At 39.0% G+C, this 19844-nt stretch overlaps 1 protein-coding gene across 4 annotated transcripts in view; it reads right to left on the bottom strand.

Moving 5' to 3' along the window:
* MED14 (mediator complex subunit 14) overlaps window positions 1-19566 on the bottom strand; it is a 67367-nt gene extending 47801 nt beyond the window's left edge. For 3 of the 4 annotated variants that reach the window (XM_014791058.2, XM_087427793.1, XM_087427794.1), the window contains exons 1-10: window positions 18963-19566; window positions 13734-13760; window positions 10835-10940; window positions 5142-5315; window positions 4360-4489; window positions 3764-3892; window positions 3331-3438; window positions 2647-2779; window positions 1725-1875; window positions 1127-1238 (exon numbers count right to left, since the gene is read on the bottom strand). In XM_014791058.2, the coding sequence (XP_014646544.1) occupies window positions 1127-1238; window positions 1725-1875; window positions 2647-2779; window positions 3331-3438; window positions 3764-3892; window positions 4360-4489; window positions 5142-5315; window positions 10835-10940; window positions 13734-13760; window positions 18963-19177 (1285 nt within the window). In that variant the 5' untranslated portion in view covers window positions 19178-19566. The remainder of the gene's footprint in view (window positions 1-1126; window positions 1239-1724; window positions 1876-2646; window positions 2780-3330; window positions 3439-3763; window positions 3893-4359; window positions 4490-5141; window positions 5316-10834; window positions 10941-13733; window positions 13761-18962) is intronic. The other variant, XM_004435028.3, reaches the window with a different exon arrangement.
* Window positions 19567-19844: the final 278 nt, after the last annotated feature.

The raw sequence follows: 19844 nt of genomic DNA, 5'->3' as shown, positions 1-19844 counted from the left end.
TATTTCCCTGACTTTGCCTTTTCTTCAGGCAGCGTTTTCATCTACTTCATCAAAGCAGTTTTAATCCAGTGTTACTAGTCTGTACCCAAGAAGCTGCTTTTTTAAGTATAATAGACTGAGCTGGGCTCTGTGATGGTGAAAGGCAGTACTTTTGCTACTAGCGCCATTAAGACTTCATACTTAGAGGCCAGCCCAGTGGTGCAGCGGTTAAATGTGCGCACTCTGCTTCAGCGGCCCGGGTTCGGATCCCGGGCACGCACCAACGCACCGCTTGTCAAGCCATGCTGTGATGGTGTCCCATATAAAGTGGAGGAAGATAGGCACAGATGTTAGCCCAGGGCCAATCTTCCTCAGCAAAAAAGAGAAGGACTGGCGACAGATGTTAGCTCAGGGCTAATCTCCCTCACCAAAAAAAAAAAAAAAAAAAAAAAAGACTTCATACTTATATGGCACTTCGCCTACATCATCTCACTTAATTAAAGGCTGTTCACTGTGGGCACAAGGTAATCATGGCCAAAAACAACGGGTAGGGATAGTAAATATGCTCCTTATGATACTGCGAAACTATATTCCTAGAACAAAAGCACTTACTTTCTAGATGATTGACTGTCCCCCAAAGCTCTGAATATACTTAGTAGCTAATTAAACTTAGAAGATTTTTCACTATGTGTGTCTGTCTACCTGTATTTCTTATTTCGAACCCTGTTAATGTATTAACAATTCAAAAAATTTTTTAAAAAGACAAATTCTGCTCTGCTCAAAGAGGCATATTTTATAAATACATTACAAATATTTGCAAAGTTGCCTTATCCTTAGAAGAAACTTTAAAAATAAGATTCATATTAAATGTTAAAATATCTTCCATTTCAATAGGAAAAAAAGTTTTAAGGGGAAGTCAATATGCAAATATTTCGAAAATAAGGCCAAGCTAAATAAGAAGAAAATAAGGGAAAAATTAGGACAAGCTTGACAGATCACAAGTTAAAATGCAGAAATGCCCAGCCTCCACAACAAAACCAGTATATCAGGAAAAAAAAGTCATATTAAGACAGACCCTTCATAAAAGAAAAGTGGATATTAATTTAAACAAAAGACAAGACAGAAATGCCAATTTAAAAGAACCTACAGTTTTCGTTGGCATTGAAGCCTCTAAGAATGGCCTTCAGTTCCTGGAGCTTCTGATGAGCTCGTGCATGGACGCTGTCAATCAGGAGCTTTTCTATTGATAAGTGATCAATCTGCATAAACAACAACAGAATGGTATGTGCAACTTAAACATTTTTACTCTAAAAGCCTGAGATTACTGTGCTTCACGATATTTCCTTTTAGAATCACACTGATTAAGTGTTAATCAGTAAAAGAAAGTAAACTTAAAGTCAAAAAAATAAACTTATATGGTATTGGTAGCTTAACATTTTGGTGAGTAGCTCAACATTTTGGTGAGTACCAATCAAGATACCTTATGTATCAGTTATCATAGTGATCAAATGCTGGACTTTAAAAATAAAATGGTGATCTGATCTAAATTACAAAATTTGAAAGAACATCTTGAAAATTATACATCGTAATATTAGATGTTAAAAAAAAACTAATGTAGAAGCATAACATTCTTAACACCTAGGAACAATTAGGTATTTTAAAGAATTTGTGCTAAAAGTTTAAATGGTAAGTTATAATATATTTATTCAATCAAACCAATACTGAAATATATTGAGATCTTTCACCTTCATGGCTCTTTCTACTAATTTGGAATCAGAAGCTGGCAAAGGAGGATCATGAAAAATCTGTAAAGGCTTGGAGACATCATTCTCGTCAATTTTAATTGTAACTTTGTGAACAGATGCCGTCCCTGTTTTTCTCCCAAGAACCTGTTGACTAAAGAGAAAAAAGAAATAATTTTTTTCAGCCCAGCCCATTAACTCTTTGAATAAAATAGAGACAATCTATTTTGCACCTTAGCCAGAGCCTGGAACATGGCAGGCCCTCACTGTTTGTGGAGGAAATAAATTAATATTGGGAAGATAGCTATTCTGTAATCCAACACAATATTTGATTTATTGCATTTTTAAAAAATAGACACAGAATTTAAAAGTAAAACACACGCACACATACAAAAAAGCCCCAAAACAAAACAGCCTATCTTCTAAGTGATGTCTATTCACCTCTGATTCCTTTACAGAAAACGGGAATCAAGCAAAGTTCAAACAGGGAATCGAAGACTATAAATAGCCTGATACTGATTCTCCCTAAAACACTCCCAAGAAAGTTTTTAAAAGGTGCAATTCAAAATGTACAACTGTGATAAGCAAGTGTGTTTTTAAAAATAATACCTAATAATCTAAACTAATGGTCTTTTAGCAATCTGGTACGAGCCCAGAGTAATCTAACTTTTTAAGAGCAGCCAGTCTTAGTACAAATAGATAAATGTCTACGTATTTAAAACATGCCATGTTCTAAGAAAGGTGTCAATTACGGATGTCCTATGTGGTCTATATAATACCACGGGACTGTACTATACAAAATCATGTTGCTAGAGATGAACAGCTATTGATATATAGTAAATCAGATGTATGAGAGAAAAAGAGAAACAAAAAGACAGAGTATTTACAGTCATAGCATGAACCCACCAGAACCAACTTTACTTACTTCCAAACTGAGAGGGAGAGGCACTTTCCAGCATGATACCTTTCCACCTGCACAAGGTCTCCCCACCGCTCTCGGATTAACATTAGAGTTTGGGAATGTAGCACTTCTAACTGAAGTGATAAGCAGAAAGAATCTGATGGATCTCGTTAAGCAAATCTAATATAACATATTACTACAACAGCAAATGAAGTACAAGCAAACTTCATTTAACAAAAGCTCTATTCCCAAAAAGCTGGCTATGAAGGAAATTGCTGGAATTATATATCTCCAACGACTTATCCTAAAAAGTGTTACAATTTGTGGTATAATTTTAGAAAAAGGTTTTATATTTAATTTTGAACCAATATAAACAAATTATAAGATCCAGGTTGCCCCTTAATTCATCATAGTCTAGAGAATATAGGTAGACCAAATAGTGCTACTTTTTTTCTCCAAATAGTACTATTTCTAACTCATCATTTTTTATTTTTACCTGCAAAGTCAACAGTAAAATTTAAAACTTGGTTTATTATAGATGTATCACTATTCTTCACACTGGCCAGTTCCCCAGTCCCATTTCTACTCAAAAAGGGGAGGAGGAGAGTTTAGGCTGCTAAAGTTCAGGACTAGGGGCAAATGGAATTGTAGGGGAAGAGGGAGACACAAAATCCTTACAAATACATGTCTGAAATTTCAGAAGGATACGTAGGCAGTTGTACATGTCCTGAAGAGGTTTCTCATCAGCAAAGAGCCTAGACTGTACCAGCTGATGGATAAAGTTGATTTGCATACTATGAACCAAGGCTCGCCCATCTTCCATTGGCAGGAGAAAAGAAGGTGGTTAATCAGAAAAGTGTACAGATCGTGTCATGGCACCAACCAAGGAAGTGTATACTAATTAAAAATGAATTTAAAAAAAAGAACTGAAATTATCTATGGAAACCATAAAAAAACATTATATTTGAGAAACACTGAAACCTCTATGGTCAGTCGATAGTTATGATTATTATAAAATCTGCTTCAAATTACAGGATAAAATGCTAAACACATTTATTATCCTGTAAGAATGTTTCAATAATATAAAAACACCAAACATTTAAATCATTACTTATGATTTAAATCAGTATTTATGATTTACCTCCGGTTTCCTTATCCTCAACTAGAATTTCTAGCTTGAGAAGACGCCATGGAACATCAGGGTCATCTCCCATCACGGTTAAAGTGGCTTCAAATTCTCCTTCAACTCGAAACTTCACCCGGCCATTTGCTTTTAGAAGAAGAAGAAGAAGTCTACTTTGCTAGAAAATAAGCAGCTTCCTGCTAACCTAGAACTTTCAGTCTCGCTAATAAGAAATTTTAAAAAGATTGAAGATTCTTTTCTAAGTGTTCAAACAATTCAGTGGTTCCTACATAAGCAGTAGCCAACTTCCAAGTCATCAAGAAACCAAAGGCGACTCTTCTAACATCAATGAACAATACTTTCTTGAGGCTCAACTCTGGGATCGAGTCTCTCCTCCAGCCCCATGTGATCTTACCCACTTCCCAGCTTCAAATACCAGCATTGTATCTGCGGGTACTAAAGAGAAATGATATGGCAGACAAGTCACAGATTCCAACACCACCAAAACCGTAGGTCAATACTTCACAATGATAATTCTTTGAATAAAATCCCAAAAGTTGTTTAAAAAATATTCTAACAAGTCAATTCTTAAAAAATAAGCTTCAGGTACATACCAACTGTAAGATTTGCTAACTGAGGAGGAAGATCTGTGGTTACAAGCCGATGTCTAAGAATCTGGTTCAGCTGGTGAAGTGTGGCTTGTTTCTCAATTTTGGTAATTGGGTCTGGAGGAATAATTTTATCCTACAAAAAATTTAAGTGGTTTTTAAATAACATATGAAGAGACATAGTTTTTACCTGCACCTGTCTTAACAAAATATTTTCTTACCTTACCCAAGAGAATCTCAACACTCATTTCTGCAGTCTATGTGCAATAATAGTGACCATTACTATAAGGCATTGGAGTGCCAATGATTCTACCAGTCACCCAGCTACTACGGTAATAACATGATCTTCATGCTCTATTTATGAAACCAACTTAATGTCACTAGATGACTTCCACCACTTCTTAAAAGTATAAAATACAATAGCACCATAAGTAAACAACTACCACAACAATAAATTTTAAAACATACTTCCAAAAAGCAACTAGCAGGCAGTATTTTCACATCTGAAATAGATGCAAATTACATTCGCACATCTGTTCACCCTCATACACACACACACACAAAAAGATTCATCCATTTTGATAGCTACTCACATTCTGGCCCCAATTTATTTCAAAAAACTACAATTTTAGTTATAGAGGAAAAAAAGCAAAAGATATGAAATATTTGTTTTAAAAATATAGAACAGTTTTTTGCTGGGCTACTTAATGATACAGTAGAATCCAACGCCAAAGCCTTCAACTTTTAAGAACAGATTGGGGGTAAGGGGGAGGAAGGAATGCACTTACCCTAATGCAGGTTGGCAGCCGTGGGTAAGACCCAGTAGTCAGTACATCAATGGCATATGGGATGGCAAAACTAGGCAGGCGTGCATGGACTAGAGCATCTCTAGCCAACGAGGCCAGGCGATCAGCAGTGTCCACAAACAGGATGGCTTGCTGATCTAAAAAGCTGGAGATCATCTTTAAAGCAAAAGGTAAATGTATTAAGCTTCCTTGAAAACTAGCCGCTTTTCACTTCAAATATTTATTCATTCCAAAGTAAATTTCAAAGGGAATTAATATATGTTTTCCCATATTTCAAAATATTTCTTCCAAAATTTTCCCAGTAATTTGAAGAAGAAATATTTTAACAAAACAATAATTTTTTATCAATTGGTTTTTCAATTCGTTTCTCCATTCTTGTTTTTTTTTTGTTTTTTTTTTTTGCGAGGAGGACTAGCCCTGAGCTAACATCCGATGCCAATCCTCCCCTTTTTTCTTGAGGAAGATTGGCCCTGGGCTAACATCCGTGCCCATCTTCCTCTACTTTATATGGGACGCCACCACAGCATGGCTTAACAAGCGGTGCATCGGTGTGCGCCCAGGATCCGAACCCGAGAACCCAGGGCCACAGCAGCGGAGCATGCGCACTTAACCGCTGCGCCACCAGGCCAGCCCCTCGTTTCTCCATTCTTAACATTTCACATACATAATATAACAAGTTAGGAAAAATAAATAGAATAAAATGTTTTTTACTCTTACAGACTTTTAGAGTTGGCTGCTAATGAAGTAGTTAAAACTATCGACTCCTGGACCCAGACTGTCTTAGTCTCAATTTTAATTCCGCAATTTACTAGCCCTATAATCTTGGGCAAATTACTTAATCCCTCTGTGCCTCATTTTTTTCCAACTGTAAAATGGAGATGATTTCTAACCTCATAAGGTTGTTCGGAGGATTATGAGTTAAAGCATATGAAACCTTCAGAATAGTACCTAGAACATAGAAAACACTCAATAAACACTGCTCATTATGAGATCTAGGCCAACTTCATGTCCAATACAGAAATCCTTTCCATCAGTTCTCTACTCAACGCATGTCATAAGGGCACCTAAACTAGTAGAGCTCATCACAGAGCTGAAAACTACTTCCTTGAAACTTTTATCTTCTAGTTCTATTCTGGAACAATACTTAAAGTCTCTTGTGTCCCTAAAACAGGGGAAGCCCACCCCATCTTCAAGCTAAACATTCCAAGTCACTTCAATTAGTCTTCACATCTCCAAATTCCTGATTCATCATCCTTGTTCCACTGCCTGGAAATGCTCCAGTTTATCAGTGGCCAACTTAAAATGTGGTGTCCAGAATTAATACTGCATCATGCACACATAATGCCCTACATTTTCTCAGTATTTCCACACTCATTTTATTATCTGATTTTCACAACTCTAGGAAATAGACAGAACCAGATAATTACTATCACCTCTGAGATGAGAAAACTGAGACTTAGGTTCAGACACGTGCCCAAAAAAAGCCAGTCAATAATCAGACAAGCTGGAACCAAAAAATGTTTCTTCCAACTCTTAGACCAGCACAGCCCAGTAGAAGTGCTACCTTCTATGACTAGGAAAATGGATTTCTATCAATGCCACCAACACTAACTTCTTATTAGCAGCCATGATACTGCTAACACATAGCAAGCTTGGAGTCAACTAAAAGGCCTTTATCTTTTGTACATGATCTCTATCAAGCAAGGTCCCCTTTCCCATCCTGAACCTAAAGCAACACGGTCATCTGTCTGATTTTAACATATTTAAAACCATTTTGAATCCTATTTCTCTCAACCTCTGAACTGGTTTTTACTCAGATTTAGGTCATCCCAAGTCTCCCTTTACTCAGGACACTAAAAATGCTTATCAGACCAAAGCCAAGGCCAAATAACACTAAAGACTGCCCTCCAGAAAGACATGTATCAATCCTAGCGGGGTGCCACAGTTTATCCAGCCCACACTGCTCCACCTTAAACATGGGTAATTAATGAAACACTCTAAACTACCTTGATCAACTCAAAATATACTAGCTTCAGCTATATCCCTTTGACTTAGAAATCAAATTAGTAAAGCTAAAACTTTAGTTTTGAGTAACTTATTAGTGAATCCATGTAGGTCCCTAACAATCACTATGTTCTTTTTTTTTTTTTTTTTTGGTTTTTAAAATACTCACATACCAGCTGTTAATATGGTTAATAATAATCTCCTTTAAAATTTAACTGAGTACCGAACAGACATTTCTCTAAGCAAAACAGAAAAATGGCCAAAAGCACATGAAAAAATGTTCAATATCACTAGTCATCAGAGAAATGCAAATAAAAACCACAATGAGATGCCACTTCACACTCACTAGGATGGCTTAGAATCAAAATGTCAACAATAACAAGGGTTGGCGTGGAGAAATTAGAACCCTCACACGTTGCTGGTGGGAATGTGAAACGGTACAGCCATTTTGGAAAACAGTCTGGCAGTTCTCCATATGATTAAACAAAGAGTTACCCTAAGACCCAGCCATCCCACTCCTAGGTATATACCCAAGAGAAACAAAAGCTTATGTCCACACAGAAACTTGTACATGAATGTTTATAGCAACATTATTCATAATAGCCAAAAACTGGAAACAACCTAAATGTCCATTAACTGATGAATGGATAAACAAAATGTAGATCCATACAATTCAGCTATAAAAACGAAGTACTGATACATGCTACAACATGGATGAACCTTGAAAATATTATGCTAAGTGAAAGAAGCCAGTCACAAAAGACCACATGATTCCATTTATATGAAATGTTCAGAATGGGCAAATCCATAGAGACAGTAGATTAGTGGTTGCTTAGAGCTGGGGGGAGGTTTTGGGGGTGACAGCTAAAGAGTACAGGTTTTCTTTTTGAGGTGATAAAAATTTTCTAAAATCGACTGTGGTGATGGTTGCACATATCTGTGAATATACTAAAAACCATTGAATTGTACACTTTAAATGGGTGGATTGTATGGTATATGAATTATATCTCAATAAGGCTGTTTTAAAAAAAACTCTAGGAGAATGAGAGATATTTTCTCTTTTCCTTAGATAAAACATTACCCAGACTGTTTTATCCTTAGAGTTCTATAAACTGTGTATTTATACACTCAGCTACACATATAATATGTCTGGCATAGCTAAAGATCATTATCCATTGAGAACCTCTAATGAGACCAGTTAAATAATCATTAGTTTGAGAAAAGAAGTGTCAAAACATGAATAATCCTCTAATTCTCCAGCTGATGGACTTTATCCCTGACATAAACACATCTGTATCTAGACTCGCAAAACAAAAATACCAAAACTTTATGTAAGTTCAATATGAGACTTTATTCAGAATGTGACTTCTTACAACAGCCAATTTAAAAAACTGATAGAAGAATACTATACTATGAATTAATGAAAGATGAATACAATATGGCTCAATAACAAAACCAAGAGTTTTGGATTTTGCTTGTTACTATGTTATTGAAGCACAACTCAGTAGTATCAAACAGATAATTTAAACACCCATGGTATAATTAGAGATTTAACATCAGATTTGAAAAACTGAACACTGGGATTTGATATACTTCAGTAAAACCTAACTTTCCCTGAAAGTTTGAACATTTTTAAGAAAAGATTACCCCAAATTAACTAATTATTGAAAAGAAACCTTAGGCTTTTCAGAAATACTATACCATGTTTCTTCATTTCAGCCAAAAGAGATTCATTAGACTTGGTGCCCAAATTTCCAAAACAATGAAATGAATTGTAAACTTTCTGATAAATAGGCTTGGAATAAGCCTATTTATTAATAACAAAAACTATTCTTTGTATGATGCTTTACAGTATACAAAAGACTCTCTGTCTACAAACTTTAATTTCCCAATCATACCAACAGACAACAGATCAATAAAAGGACCTTCCTCCCCACATAAGGAAAACTTAACATATAGTACAAAATACTCTCCCCCTAAATAAACCTTTGATCAATGTTATATAGAAGGATGGTATCAGTTTACTACTAGAGAAAAAAGATAGGTGGCTAGAAAGTGTCTTACAGAATTCTTCCAGTCTTGTCATTGACTTAGCTAGCAGAACTGGAATTGAGCATTAATTTCAATGTAAATCAGGTTTTATTTTTGGCTTAAAAAAAAAAAGAATATTATTCTAGAATTTTAAATTCTCAACTTCTTCATAACCTCTTTTTTCTTTTCACTTGAGCAATTTTCACATAAGCTTTATGTCTAACGATAAGGGAACCTGGTGAAACTGAGGATAGCAAATGCAGTGGACTCAAACTGAGGTGAGATGTCAGGAAATCACGTGCAACTGTGTTGTAGATTTCTTTCTGAAGTGAAATTTTATGGAACAGGCAAACCCCAATAGATTTACAAATATAAAATTACTATAAAAATATTTTCAACTTAGCTTGTCAGGGTGCTAAAAATAAATTTATTATGGTACTTCTATATTGACTGGGTAGCTGCTAATTTTAATTTATTCAGGAAGCCTGATAAACTTACGAGAATTTAAAAATGAATTGAATATAATTTAACCAATGTAAAGTTGTTTTTCTGCTTTCACCTATAAAAACTGATAAAATTTTTAAATGTCATTACATAATTGATTGAAAAAAATTTTTGAGCATCAGTGTCAAGCTTACTTAGAGAATCTACCCACTTTCCCCCATTTTCCAAATATAATTGACAATGGCTAGAAGCTTACTTGGCCTTGTAAAGCTGGGCCTGGAGAGCTGACTTCAATTAAAGTGAGTAAATACTCTCATTATTTTGGGACTTTATTCATTTTATGATAATTACTCTACCCCTTCCAACATGAACTCCATTCCCCTCATTAGAAGTGACTGAAATAAAACAGGAAGGAGTAATCATGGTCTCATCTGTTAACACCACACCATTCTCTCGAAGGTATGAGCTCAACAGGCCACACAAGATCCCTACTGACGTTTTCCCTCCTTAACACTTCTTGAACATAGCTTAAAACATTTTTGTTCCCCAGCAAATTTTAGCATCTTTGGTACACTTCACTACGTGTCACTCCTTTGAATTCAAAAGAGCGCTTCAACAGTCCAAAGACTATGAACTTCTTGAAAGCAGGGACTGTGTCTTATTTAAGTCTCCATCCCATACCCTATATACCGTGCTCAATAAAAGTTTGGAGAATGAGTAGATGAATAAACAAATGAACAAATAAATGCTGTCATCAGCTCTGAGAACTTGAAGAAGCCATTTAGCTTCTAGGAACCTTATTTCCTCATCTGCAAAATAAGAAAAAAATACCGGCTCTGCCATTCTCACGAGGCAGCCAAGAATCAATAGGCAAAACTTAAGGGACTACTTTGCAAACACTAAGGAACCGTACAAATGTAAGCTATTTTCCTCCTTTAGTTCAAGTTCCATATTTAATGTCTTCAAGCATAGTGATATCTCCAGACATCATCTACTCTTTTTTCTGATTAGGTGTCCATAAACAAATACTAAGTTTCTACAGAAATATATGCAGAAATATGATTACTCACATAAGTAATGTCTCTCAAAACAAAACAGCAGACATAAGTTAAAGCTAAAATTAGAAACTATGTCTATTATAATTTAATATTCAAAAAAATTATTTTATATAAAATAAAATCAAAAGTTTAACTCACCGCACATTTTTCCACTTTGCCAGCATTATTAGCCCATTTTACTAAAGCTAATAATCGAACAAAGAGTTGGCGTGTCCGGCTAGCAAACTGCACTATTTCTATTTTCCTATAAAATAAAACAACCACATATGTGAAAGAGTATTTCACAATTTATTTCATTTAGCTAAAACACAAATCAATTTTTGTTTACAATCATTACAGTGAAATGAACCACCTAAAATATTTATCTCAATATAAATTATTGTCACATTTTGTATACTGCCTACATATGCTTTATTTTTCACCTCAGAGTAATAAATCCAAAAGAATGTTTTAGCAATAAATCACATTTTTAATTTTTTTTTCTTTTTTTTTAGTGAGGAAGATTGGCCCTTAGCTAACATCTGTGCCACTCTTCCTCTATTTTTTGTATGTGGGATGCCACTACAGTGTGGCTTGATGAGCAGTATGTAAGTCCACGTCCAGGATTCAAACCTGTGAATCCAGGCCACCAAAGTGGTGTGTGCGAACTTAACCACTATGCCACTAGGCTGGCCCCTAAAATTAATTTTATATTGCAATAAAAGTTGTTTACTAAAATATACTAAATTCACAAATATAAAATTACTATATAGAAGTTAACTGGGTCAGAGAGGAGACCAAATTAGGAGTTACGAATTACGAATTTCATAATTGAAATTATGAGTTATGAATTAGTAACCTTTTTGGTAAGAGAAAGGAATTGAAAGAGATCTTTTTTTTTTTTTAATTTTTTATTTATTTATTTTTTTCCTCCAAAGCCCCAGTAGATAGTTGTATGTCATAGTTGCACAGCCTTCTAGTTGCTGTATGTGGGACACGGCCTCAGCATGGCCGGAGAAGCGATGCGTCGGTGCGCGCCCGGGATCCAAACCCGGGCTGCCAGCAGCAGAGCGCGTGCACCTAACCACTAAGCCACGGGGCCGGCCCTGAAATAGATCTTTACCAAAGCTTGAAACTGTACTCTTTCTACAAAAGCAGGGGCCTATTTCCCATCTTGCAAGAGCATGATTTAAAAAATTGAATAATCAAAGAACTTAACTAACTTGCTTATGGTAAAAATTTACCAAATTTATTTCAATGACAAACTTAAGATATTAAATTATCCAAGCAAAGTTAAAGAAGTTGAGTACTAAAAATAAAAGCTAGAAGGTCTGTCCATATCTATTTTTATGCTATTCTCACTACAACGCTTTTTCTCCCAATACTCGTCAGTATTTTTATCATCTCCTTATAAAGCCTTAAAAGCTTTACATTGTCAATCAATGTGTTAGCTAGACCTCTCAACTTCATGTCAGCTACAAAACTGATAATCACACCTTTCTTAGTTTACCTTAAGACACTGAAAAAAATATCCAACAGGCTAGGACTGACGACAGGACCCAGCAGGACTCCAACCTCCCTCCAAGTGGACTCTGACTTATTAATCTTAATTCAGCTGTTCAATGACCTACAGATCCAACCCACATCTCTGCATCTCACCAACAGCAACACCATGATGTAACACACCAAAATACAAGTTTTTGCCGATATATAAGCCTAACTGAAGACCTCAGAGTCTACCTCCTATTGAGAGCATACATAGCCCACAAACAACCTTAAAGGCTTCTTTAAAGCTCAGCCAGCAATATGATTATTGGTAGTGTAAAGAGAAGAATCAAGGACACAGATACAATTAGGACTCTGCCAGTGTCTGTGAAGGATCCTAGGAGATAAAACAAGCAGAGCATCACAGGTTAGACTGGGACACAGCAGAAATGTTAAATATACATTAAGCTCTGGCAGCCACCTCGGTGCTAGGAGCCTAGTACTGTCACTCTAACTCAGCAATGGCTTACAGAATAAGCAAGGTCTCTGCTTCTCTTCCAGAGCAAACATATTTGTATATTATTAATTAGCTTTCCCAAATGAGCTCCTCTACTGGAAAGGAGACGTCTCCCTTTGTAAACTATTATAACGTTTTTTTCTGACACCATGTTGTCTCAAGTGATAGGCAGCATGAGTCGATTTTCCAAGGCCCCGTTTCCCTTCCTGCCCCACAGTGGACAGAACAAACCCTGACTTTCAATTCCTTCCTTTAAAACTGAGCAGCCAAACTATAACACAGGTATGCTTCAATTGTCTCTTCCACCTCCACCTTTTTGATGTATGTCTAACTTCTATCAGAAAGGTCAGTTGGGGGTAGAGTATAAATGCTAAAATCCTCCCTAGTGACTTGGTATTAAAAAAAGAAAAAAAAAATCAACCAAGGAGCATAAGTAGTGCCAAAAATATAGTCAAGCAGTCTATACTGTAGCCACAATTTAAATCCCAATCACATGATTTCTTTAAAATCTTAATTTATCTTGTTCCTTTGGCCTATGGAAACACACTAGTGTTTCGTTATGCGTTAAGCCCCAAACTCCAACTGAATCAAAATTCTCTCAACTATAAAATAGCAATAGCAGTAGGCAAATATCAATTCTCTAAAGATATCTAATAGCATCATTGTAGCAAATGGTAAATTTGCAGCCAACTTTCTAAAGCCAGTCTGCTCCTCAGCTTCTTCCATTAGGAACTATATCTTCTACATCTTCCTAGCCCCCTCAGGGACTTGACCTGGTCAGTGACTCAATAAAGGTTTCTATAACAAAAGGTCTAGAGCTGGTCTCACACCAAGTATTGTCAAGGATGAGGAAATTACATTTCCCAGGGCTCCCAAAACAGATGGTGTAAAAAAATCACCCTAGGCTCTCTGGGCCTAGGTTTCCAATCCACGGCCCTACCACCCATACCCACATACACACTCCCACTCTCTCTCATATAAACACACACACACTCTCACTCACTCACTCATAGCTATACCAACAAAGAGACAGACTTAAGGTTTTTTCATACTCACCTTTCCACATCAGATTTCCTTGGCAGTCTAAGAAGAAGAAAAAAAGAAATTGACTAAATATACACACATATTCATCAAAATATAATAATGGTCTTTACTTTGACTCTCTTAAATACTTTAGTGTTTGAGAAAAAAATGGATAAATAGCCTCTATAGGCTTGTGTGGCTACCTACTCTTTTTTTTTTTTTTCTTTTTGTGAGGACGATCGGCCCTCAGCTAACTAAAATCTGCCAATCCTCCTCTTTTTGCTGAGGAAGACTGGCCCTGGGCTAACATCCGTGCCCATCTTCCTCCACTTTATATGGGACGCCGCCACAGCGTGACTTGCCAAGCGGTGCGTCGGTGCACGCCCGGGATCCGAACCGGCGAACCCCGGGCCGCCGCAGCGGAGCACGGGCACTTAACCGCTTGCGCCACCGGGCTGGCCCCTACCTACTCTTTTTTATTTTTATTAATTTCCAGCAATACAGTTATAAGGGAAAAACCAACAAAGGAACATCTCTCTCCACTCAAAATTCAAAATCAAAAAGTAGTACATGAACCTCAAACATTTAAAAAGCCCAAGTCTTACATTAGCACGCTATATCATCGAGTGTCAGAGAAAATATTCTTTTAAGACCAAAATGGCCACGGATGCAGAGTACTACTTAGTTGCCAGCCTCCCGTACCCAATGGAACCTTGCTTCCAAGCAATAATCCCTCCATGTTTTGTTATGGTGGGAAAACCGTAAGCTAACCACACAAAAGGGCCAGTGTCAGCCAAGGGGTTTACAGTAATTATGACGTTGCATGGTGGTTAGTTGTAAATGATTTATATTACTTGTAAACAGCTCCAGTAAGGTATTGATTTCTTTTTTCTTAGTTCTCCACTACCGATAGCCAGCAACCAATGTCACCATTTTCCCTGATAAATTATACCATCTAACACTCTCGCATCCACTGATGCTTAGAGAAGTCCCAATCTGCCTCCTGAATCACCACATTCTGTAAACCCCTATCTCATGGTCCAAGATTTAACAGCCTGAATAACTCTAAAGTCTCCCCTACATCTAATCGCTTCTTGAAGAATACACACTGAGCCGCTTAGATCCTCTCCTCCCACTCACATGCCACAGGTGCAAAAAAATTAAAACCACCTCCAAAGAGTCAAGGTACAAGGAGGGGAAACTATTAAAATGAGTTCTGGCTTGTAGTTACCTATAATTCTTAGGGTAGACAGTGGGATGGAAGCTGAAGCTATGATACAAGTGATAAAGGAAACTAGGTAGGAGCTGGAAGGACCAGCAGATCAGAGGATGAAGCAGAAATTAAGGCCTTATTATAAGACGGCAACTGGACAGTTCTACATGCAAAAGCTCCTGAGAACAGTCCTCTCAAAGCCACAACCCTTGTCTTCAAGGGAGGGAGAGAACGAGAACCATGGATGCTTGTGTGTGCACGAGAGGGGGAGAAACAGAAGAGTAGAGCCTTTGGGGGTAGAAAGAACAGGAATCATTGTTCCAGCACTTCCCACCTGCCCCAGAGACCTGAAAAGGATCATCTCATGTCAGAGGTGGTAGAATTTCAGGGACAAAGGATAGGTTTTGCTGCCTGCATCCCTTTTCCCCCAATTTTTCTAATCTATTTAAAATTCCTTTATGGATAACAAATCCACCATTTGGGGCAAAAGCTGTAAAATGCAAATTTTTGGAAGAAGTCAGTCACAGAAACTTATTTATACCAAAGCGTGATAAGACAAGTTTACATGACTGAGATCCCAGCATTTTCTGATTTTAATTAAAAGAGGTTAAAAAAAAGAGTAGAACTTAAGTCCCTAAAAAGTCAAGGCAGAGTGTAAACTCTAAGATGAGAGCATGTATGTTGAGGGGAAAGAGGAAGTGGACAAGCAGAAGGAAAAAACCAGAAATTTGGGGCCAAAAACAAACCACCTAAAATTGCCTAGGCTGACCTTTTTACTTTCAATAGTTCACAGACAAGCATCAAATGTGGCAGAAATATGACTCTTATAAAGTGTACCTAGAACACTGGTTTTACATTAATACGTTAATCCTGACAGTTTCTACCTGGAACAAGGAAAAATACATGATTTAAGAACTGCCAAGGTTAGTTCCCAAACTAATTTTAGTTATCACAAATCAAAAGAGAAAAAAGTTATTTTATGCCTATGTACCAAGAGCAACAGTGAATTGTCCCATTAAATTCTCCATGGTCTAAAATGACAATTCTAAAAATCCATTCGTTGATGTATTAAATCAATAAATACTTAGTTAAGCCCCGACTATGTACCAGGCATTGTTCTAGGCCCTGGGGAAAGTAGCAAAGAGATCAAAATCCCTGTCCTCATAGAGCTTCCAATGGGGAGGAGACAGATAAGAAATGAATAATGTCCGGTGGGGATAAGTGCTGTAGAGAAAAACAAAGTAGTGAGTAACGAACGATAGATTGAAGGGGCAGAGTACTTTTCACCGGTGGTCAGAGAAAGTCTCTCTGATAAGTTATACGTGAACCAAGACCTAAAGGAAATGAGAAAGCAAACCACACAGATTTCTAGGGGAAGAGCAAAGGCTCTAAGGTGGGAGTGTGCCTGGCACTATTAAGAAACATCAAGAAGGGTACCGTGGCTGAAAGGGAATAAGCAAGGAGAAGAGTGTTAGGAATGAAGTTAAAGAGGTAAGGGAGAGAAGGCACAGATAGCATAGGGCCTTAAAGGTAAGGTGATCACATGTCCTGGTGTGCTCAAGATAGTCCCAGTTTATGCCTGTTGCTCTGACATTATTATTAACAGCACCTTTCATGCTCAAAAGTGTCCTGATTTGGACTATAAATTTTACATCACTCTACATATTCGTGACAATAAAAACTTTTTACTCTTTTTTTTTTTTTTAAAGATTTATTTATTTATTTTCCCCCCAAAGCCCCGGTAGATAGTTGTATGTCATAGCTGCACATTCTTCTAGTTGCTGTACGTGGGACGCGGCCTCAGCATGGCCGGAGAAGCGGTGCGTCGGTGCGCGCCCGGGATCCGAACCTGGGCCGCCAGCAGCGGAGCGCGCGCACTTAACCGCTAAGCCACGGGGCCGGCCCAAAACTTTTTACTCTTAAGTGAGATGGGGGACCACCCGAAAGTTGTGAGCCGGAGAGTTTTAAAAGGATCGTCCTGGGGCAGGCCTGGTGGCGTAGCGGTTAAGTGCACGCACTCCACTTTGGTGGCCCTTTGGCGGCCCGAGGGTTCGCAGGTTCGGATCCCGGGCACGCACTGACACACCGCTTGTCAAGCCATGCTGTGGCAGCGTCCCATACGAAGTAGAGGAAGATGGGCACGGATGTTAGCCCAGGGCCAATCTTCATCAGCAAAAAAAGAGGACTGGCAATGGATGTTAGCTCAGGGCTGATCCTCCTCATAAAAAAATAAAAATAAATAAATAAATAAAAGGATCGTCCTGGCTATTTAATGGAGGAAAACCTGTCGAGGGGCAAGGGTACGGTAGAGATACCACTTAGCAGACTACTACAGTAACACGGGTGAAGAATTAACACTTGATGGAAATGTTGAAAAGTGGTCAGATTCTGAAGTCAGAGATGACAAGGCTTGCTGATGTACTACTGGGTGTGGGATGGGAAGAAAGAGGAGCTAGGAATTACTCGAAAATTTTTGGCTTAGGCAACAACAGGAAGAATGGAGATACTATTTAGTGAGAGGAAAGGTCTGGGGAAATCGAGTGGAATCAGGAGTTTGGTTCTGGACGAGGTATATTAAAATGCCCATTAAGTATTCAAATGTAGGCATCTGGATATAGAGTCTGGAGTTCAGTGGAGAGGTCTGTGCTGGAGATGTAAGTATGAGAATCATCATTATATAAAGAGTGTGGGACTAAAACTATATACTTATTCTATAACAATAAAAGAGATATTTCTCTCTTCATAACTAAGTCCTAAAATAGTAAGAAGAACACAATATAATTCAAAGAATGTCTACAAATCCACTATGGAAAAACAAATTACACAAATCACACAACCACTGATAGCAATTTTCAACATTTTAGGACAGGTGACCTTCACATACATCAAATTTTCTCATGGATACTCTTGGATTTTTACGAAATCCATCAATAGATGGTGCAGAGAAGTATGTTACTACAATAAACCCTGATCATCACAGATATTTAAGTTTCTCATTAGACAAGGGTAGGCTTCTTTCTGTCCCATTCAATAAAGTACAGTATATCAAAATTCAGTGAGAATGATGTTTCCCAGGAATAAGTGGAATGTATTCTAATTCTTTTAGTCACCTGCAAACAAATATTTTAACAGTCTCTAGTAACAAATTACTGTGACACTTTACAGCCATATTTCTACAAACTAATGTACTTCAACAGAAAACACTGATCTGGAGTCTAGCAATAGATAAAAGATAAAAATTAATCTAGACAAAAACTAATAATTCTTACTTTTTCTGAACCTGGATTAAAAAAGGTAAAATAGTAAAGTATTTATACTCCCCAATTTTATAGTTCTTTTCACACACTGAAAATCATTACAGTGTATTCTGATCCTATTCTGAAGGGATTAACATCCTACTCATGTCCCAAGGCATTTCATTGGTAACTTGGTGATTTATAAACTCCCTTCATACTCCAAGAGACAATAACAGCAGGCCAGCTACAAAAAATCTTTTACTCACACTAAATGCGTGAAAACTTCAAACACTCTCAAACGTTCCAGAAAAAACACCCTGGAACCCAAAATTTTGGATTACAATACACCTCCTGAGTTCAAACTCTATCAGAAGCAATTACAACCTACATTTAAAATGTACAGTCAAGACGCTGTAAAACAGATTTCCTGTCTTTGGGATTTTTTTTTTTTTTAAAGCTCGAATATTATGTATTCCTAAACCCTAATCTTGGGCTTTGGGCTAAAAAGCTTCCAGCCAAGAAATCAATAGGCTTCTGTTGGCAACTCGAGCAAAAAATCCCAAAGACGGAATTTTTAGTGAAAGCATAATAACATGCAAATTAACAAGCCTCCGTTGCTTCATGTCCAGAAAAACCCCAAATGCAAAGCTGCTCCTCCACCTCCGCTGAGCCCCCTGAGTTCAGAAATTCTAGACTAAGAGCCCGTAGAGAGGGGAAAACAGCAGCCTCTTGGGGAAAGGGAGGTGAGAACCTCTCAGCCGGTTGGGCGGGAAGGGGGGGCTGGGGAGCAGGCATGGGTTTCGCGGCACTTACAGGTCCGTCAACACCATGAGCTCCGAGTAGGCCCGGTGCAGCAGAAATTCGATGAGGGTACTCAGCCTGTAGCCAGGGCTAGCCGCAGCCGCAGCGGCCGCCGCCACGGCGGCTCCGGGAGGAGGAGGCGCCGGGGCTGACGCGGGGCCACCGCTGCCCCCGCCACCGCCTCCGGGCGGGACCAGCTGGTGGTTCTCCAGCTGCACTGGGGCCATGGCGGCGCAGGGCCGGGCTTGGCGCAGCGGCACAAAATGAGGCCCTCGAGCCTCCCGGGCGCTCGGTCACCGCGCCTAAGTGGGCGCGGGCAGAGTCGCCGCCACCTACTGCCAGGCCGCCTATGAACAGGAAGCCGTGCGCCGGCCGCGGAGGCCCGCCCCCATGTAGCGATGAGCCCGCCGGCTCCAGGGACGGGAGCGAGGGGCGGGGGAACGCAGGGAGGGCGGGGAAGCAGGGCGGGCGCCGCCGAGAAGCTGCGCCTCCGCAACGGATCAGAGGCCGCTTTGCCAGGCAGCCGCGGCATCCATGTTGACGGCCCAAAGCGGAAGTCGTTAAGCGGAACGGAAGGGGAACCCGTAGGGGGACTTCCGACCGCAACCTGAGCCTTTTCTCCCCGCTGTAGGGCGCCGGAACGCTAGCGGGGTGCGTGGGAGTGGGGCGGGGCCGGAGCGCGGGCGGCAAAAGCGGAAGCGGGGGCCGCCCGCCGCCGGAAGCGGGTGTGAGGGCGGAGCCGGCGTCGTCACCGCGAGCGTCATCAGTTGCCGCGCCCTTGCCCTCGCCGCTCTCCGGGGTTTAAAAGGCTCCAATTTGGCCTGAGGTATCTAGCAGCGCTGTGCTGTGGGCCGCGAACGCGGCTAGGGAGTGCTCCCCCGCTCTGGTGTTTGT

The sequence above is a fragment of the Ceratotherium simum genome, chromosome X, assembly GCF_057802395.1.
Source record: "Ceratotherium simum simum isolate JZ-2026a chromosome X, ASM5780239v1, whole genome shotgun sequence".
Lineage (NCBI taxonomy): Eukaryota > Metazoa > Chordata > Mammalia > Perissodactyla > Rhinocerotidae > Ceratotherium > Ceratotherium simum.
Note: the sequence above shows the minus strand (reverse complement) of the source record. Positions and strands in the feature narration are given on the sequence as shown.